At 56.8% G+C, this 5,410-nt stretch overlaps 1 protein-coding gene across 1 annotated transcript in view; it reads right to left on the bottom strand.

Moving 5' to 3' along the window:
- Positions 1 to 5,404, bottom strand: part of LRP3 (low density lipoprotein receptor-related protein 3) — a 12,957-nt gene extending 7,553 nt beyond the window's left edge. The window contains exons 1-2 of the mRNA XM_006887840.1: positions 5,304 to 5,404; positions 3,277 to 3,324 (exon numbers count right to left, since the gene is read on the bottom strand). Coding sequence (XP_006887902.1) covers positions 3,277 to 3,324; positions 5,304 to 5,376 — 121 coding nt within the window. The 5' untranslated portion in view covers positions 5,377 to 5,404. The remainder of the gene's footprint in view (positions 1 to 3,276; positions 3,325 to 5,303) is intronic.
- Between the last annotated feature and the right edge of the window lie 6 nt (positions 5,405 to 5,410).

Genomic DNA, 5,410 nt, shown 5'->3' with positions numbered 1-5,410 from the left:
GTGCGCACCCCAGGACCCGCTCCCCAGTGCGCACCCCAGGACCCGCTCCCCAGTGCGCACCCCAGGACCCGCTCCCCAGTGCGCACCCCAGGACCTGTTCTCCAGTGCGCACCCCAGGACCTGTTCTCCAGTGCGCACCCCAGGAGCTGCTCCCCAGTGCACACCCCAGGACCTGCTCCCCAGTGCACACCCCAGGACCTGCTCCCCAGTGCACACCCCAGGACCTGTTCTCCAGTGCACACCCCATGGCCTGCTCCCAAGTGCACACCCCAGGGCCTGTTCCCCAGTGCACACCCCAGGGCCTGTTCCCTAGTGCACATTCCAGGACCCACTCCCCAGTGCACACCCCAGGGCCTTTTCTCCAGTGTACACCCCAGGACCTGCTCCCCAGTGCGCACCCCATGACTTGCTCCCCAGTGCACACCCCAGGAGCTGCTCCCCAGTGCGCACCCCAGGACCCGCTCCCCAGTGTGTACCCCAGGACTTGCTCCCTAGTGTGCACCCCAGGGTTTGTGCCCCAGTACACACCCCAGGACTCAGGCACGGGGTGGGGGGGGAGGGAGAGCCTCCTGACTTCTAAGGAACTGTACTGCCTGACACACTGTTCAACTCTAGGTTTCAGTTTGACTGTTAATAAAATGGAGCAAATGGACATTAATGATTGGTTGAGAAATTTTGAAGGAGGTGGCCATGTCCACGAAGATGCTGTGATGGGTGAGAAGGCAATAAGAGTGGGCAGGGAAGCCCCCAGGAATGTGCCATGTTGGGGGAGGGACGTCAGGGTGCAGCACTAGTGATGGACAGTGAGGTCTGGGGACAGTGTGGGTAGGGAAGCCAAGCTGGGGACTCTGATGCCACCTAGTTTTTTTAGATTTGGGTGTTGGAAGCATTCAGAAAGGTTGGTCTGAGTTTTCACTGGGTAAAACAGGGGGCAAGGCTCTAGTCAGGGGGCAAGTGACTGGAAACTGTGGGGCAAGTGACTGGAAACTGTTAGGCCAGTGTCCTTATTGCTTGGTCTACAGAGTCATCAAGCACTTCTGAGAGGACACGAGCAAGGCTTGATGAACCACTGTGGCAGATCCAGTTTCCAGATGTGATCAATACCCTGGACAACTCGTCCAATGAAATCAATAATACAGAGCTGGGAATCCTACCCCAGTGTTCTGAGAACTGGCCAGGTGAGTGGGGAGCAGTCTGTAGACCCAACCCAGGCCCTCCTTCATATGGCCATGTGGCAGAGCCACCTGGCCCAGTCAGGGCCTGGCACACCTGGGGCAGTGCCCGGGTACCCACCAGGGCCTTCAGGAGTGTCTGAGCACAGGTCCTGATCCAGGTTCCTATACAGTCAGGATCAGAGGAAACAACACCCCTGAAACACAGAACGATGCCGCCTTCAGAGAGGTACCCCCAGAAGCTGCTCTCTCTTTTGAGCAAGATTGCAGAACCAGAGGTAGACCCCAGGATGGCCAGAGCCCCAGACCCCAAGCCAGGCTGCGCAGCACGTGTGCACAGCCAACAACACAGGGTACAAGACATGAGCAGCTGCCCCTGGAGTTGAGTAGCACAGACCCAGCTTAGTCCCAAGGTCTCAATGTCTAACAAATACGTATGCTTAGATCTGCAACTGTCTTCTCTTGGCTCTATGAGTGGCCCTTGTTCCTGGAGGACTCCTCTTCTAAACCAGAGGCACATGCATGTGGCACATATGTTTATGGAGACATTCCTACTCCCCACATCTGTTATGGAGCTGGCCTGGAGCTCGTACGAGCAGAATGTGACACCCCCAGTCTGCCTCTCTACTATGGGCATAGACACCCAGCCTGGGCCAAGCCAGTGTTCTCCTGGAAAGGGGGATGGGCAGGCTGAGTAGCTGGCTATGAGGTCAAGGTGTCCAGCAAGAGTGGCCAAGGTGATGTCCCAAGCAGAGAATAAAGCTGAAGTGCAGAGAGGGCCAGGTGAGTCAGAGCTGGAATTCGAGTGATGGGCTGTCTCCCTTGGCCTCCTATTACCAACAAGGTAGCCAGCAGAGGTCCTCGCGGAGAGTTCCTGGTCCTAACAGCTGAGTCAGCCTCACCGGCTACCCCAAACTGAGTTCTTAGTTGTTGTTGTTGTTATGTGCCGTCAAGCCACCTGCAACTCATAGCGACCCTATGTACTACCTGAACCCTGCCAGTTTCACTGACTCTGACGCACCTATACCCATTGCCCCAGTTACTTAGTCACTCCATCTCATCCAAGGTTTTCCTTTCCTGAGCTGCTCCTCCACCCTTCCGAGCATGAGGTCCATCTCCAAGGATCGGTCTCTCCTGGCCACGTGCCCAAAGTATGTGAGACAAAGCTTCAATATCCTAGCCTCCAAGGAGAAACTTGATTTCACTCTCTCCAAGGCAGACTTATTTGTGGAATTAGAAATTCCAATGGCCGCCTGCTGCACCAAAGGTGCTCTGGTGACCTAGTGGTAAGGAGCTATACTGCTATCCCTAAGACACAGGGTTCAAATCCAGCTGCTCCATGGGAGAAAGATGAGCAATCTTCTCTCATGTGATTTACTGTCTGAAAATCTGCTGGACCGTCATCTATGAGTAGGTTCCAACTCAGCGACACCCAACAACAAGCTGCTGCAACAAAGCCCCACGGGCAGGTCAGAGAGGACCTCCAGATCTGGGGGGGAGGGTGTGGGGTGTTCACAATCTTCCCAGCTTCCTGGAGCTCCTGCCAGGTGGCTCCTGCTGACACCAAACATCATGGGGCCCTGGAATCATATGGGTTTGGGGCCCTAGCAGCCCATTCAATAGAACCTATGTCACAAATGGACTCATCTGCTGCCCTTTCTCCCACCAGCCTTTGCTGTGCCTAGCTGTAGGCCAGGATCCAGAGATCATCAACTGATGAACGGATCCACCCAACATGCCTGAAGGGCAGACACCTGAGAGAGACATCACTGGGGTAGAGGGTCATTTGCAGTTTTTGTCTGCAATATTAAGCATCTCTGTCCCATTCTGAGTATCTTGCTTTATTTGATCATTTAAGCTAATGGCCAGGCACTAAGATAAATTCGTTGTACAGAAGAGGAAACTGAGTCTCAGAGAGAAGTTTAAGCTTGCCCAAGATCAAACAAGCTCCTTTATTGCAGGAAAAATGCACCAAGGACTGGTTTTAGCAGTAACACCGAGTTTGGAGACGGTTAGATGACCTCCGGGGTGCAGTTGAGGCCCTGAAGGCCTGTCCTCAGAAGTCACTAGCCCAGATGAGGAGCCGAAGAAGAGTCTGACTTACCTATGGCGGGAACTGCACTACTGAGCCTTCCAGTGAGAAAGAAGTTCACTGTAGGAGACACAAAGAAGGTTGGTTGAGGGGTGGCTCTCAGGCCCTAGGCACCTCCTTGGGGTCAGCAGCGGCCCTGTGAGGGTCAGGACACCACAACTGGCCTCACACTGACTTCCCTTCACCTCAAGGCAAGTCCCCAAGAGCCGCAAGTTCCACTCCCAGCCTGGTCCTGCTGGGAGATGGCAGTGAGGTCGCTGCAGAGTCTAAGGACCCACCTGGACACACCCACAGCCAAGAGCAGGCTGTACTGGACCATTCCTGCTGCTCCCAGGCCTTGGAATTCAGACTGGGTACTGGGAATGGGCTGTGTAGCTGCCTCCTGCTGGGTACAGGAGGCTCACCCTGAATCAGTGAGAGGGGCCTGGCTCAGCCTGGGTCAGGGAGAGCTGGTCTGGCAGAAGAGCTCCCTCCCAGCAAGAGAAGGGCTTCTTTCTAAAAGGCTCTCCCACCTCCTCGTCCACCCAGCAGCCAGGGAGAGAAGCAGTCTTTATCATCCTTATTTTACTGGGAAGGAATCTAATGTCCCCAGAGGCTCTGGCAGAGTTAGCCAGGTAGCACTGCCCTGGGTCCAGCTCAGAGCTCTCCTTACTGCGTGTCTCTGACCTTGGTTATGGGGCAAGGAGCTTGCCTCAATTCCAACCTCCACAGCTTTTCATTTTTGCTTTCACCAGTGTTTTTGTGCAGGCTATTTTCTCAGGGTAAGGACACGGGCAGGCAGGGAGCAGAAAAGCTAGCTCTCCAGAACTCAAGAGGACCCCCACCACCAAGGATGCCAGGGGGAACATGGAGCATCTCAGAGGGGCCAGCTCCCATCTGCAGCTGCCCCTTCTCAGACCCCTGGGCTCCGCCAGGTGCATCCTCTCTACAGACTAGGCCTCAGGAAAGTTGAGGGCCTGTGCCCTGTTCACCAGGGAAGGCCAGCAGCTCACAATCCAGGGCATATTACCATTACCAGGGTCGAAGTGGATGTTTCCAGGGGCACATCCATTATTCAGACCCATCGACCCTGCTGGGACAGGACAGGAACTTTCCACGAACTCGGAAATCTTCAGTTCTAGGTGGAGGGAAGGACAAGGGCCACTTAAATGGATGGGGGTTTTGGTCAATGTATCATTCTAGCAAGTTTAGAAACACGGCCTGAGTTACAGACTCCTCACCAGTGTGACCACAGGGTTAACCATGTGCCCTGTTAATCCTCAGCTCAGGTGATGGCCTCCTTCTTTCTAGAGGTAAATAAAGCCATGTGGGTTGAGGTTTAAAGCCCCAAGGTGCACACACAGGGTCCTGCACACACAGGGTCCTGCACATACAGGGTCCTAAACACACAGGGTCCTGGAAAGGTGGACAGAGAAGCCCCTGGCCAGGATGCCAAGCCTGGACAGGACCCCCAGTGCCCCACAAACACACCACCCTGGGCTGGCCGGACCTGCCTGGCTGGGTCTGAAAAAGCACAAAGGAAAGAGGGGTCATCCTCCTCCTGCGTGGCACCCGGAGTCCCCTTCTCCAGACCAGCTACTGTACCCCTCCCAATCCAACCAACAGAAGAAACTGGCTAAGGAGCAGCTGATCTCAGGCCCGGAGGCCTCGCCTTTGTCCGCAGCTCTGGAGAGAGGCCCAGACTGTCGCCAAGCTAAGCGCAGCAAGCCTGCTGAAAGCCACCGCCACCGTCCTGGGAACCAGGGCGCTGTTCCCATCCGGGCGGGGTCAGGGCTCCACGGCCAGGGTTGGGCCTGCACAGCGAGACTCCCAGGGTCGTTCCACCAGGCCCAAGACTCCAGCAGGCCCAGGGGGCTGGGGGGCGCTGGAGAGGAGAAGGGCCCGGCCCCGCTGGGGTCTTCGCCCCTCTGTGGTCTCTGTGCAGGAGCCATCGCCCAGGCGGCGCTGGAGAAACCCCGGCCCCACGAAGGACGCGTGGATCAGGCCAGGTCTAGGCAGGACGCAGCGCGGGGATCGCCAGGCCTGAGAGGCCCACTCACCCAGACAGACGACGGCCAGCTGCGCCCGGGCGCCCGGGGCCCCCTCCGGCCCCGTAGAGGCCCGCTTCTCCATGCCGGGGCCGGCCGCCCGCGGGCGCCGCCTCCTG

Source organism: Elephantulus edwardii, unplaced genomic scaffold (genome assembly GCF_000299155.1).
Source record: "Elephantulus edwardii isolate Elephantulus edwardi_28Jun2011 unplaced genomic scaffold, EleEdw1.0 scaffold00062, whole genome shotgun sequence".
NCBI lineage: Eukaryota > Metazoa > Chordata > Mammalia > Macroscelidea > Macroscelididae > Elephantulus > Elephantulus edwardii.
Note: the sequence above shows the minus strand (reverse complement) of the source record. Positions and strands in the feature narration are given on the sequence as shown.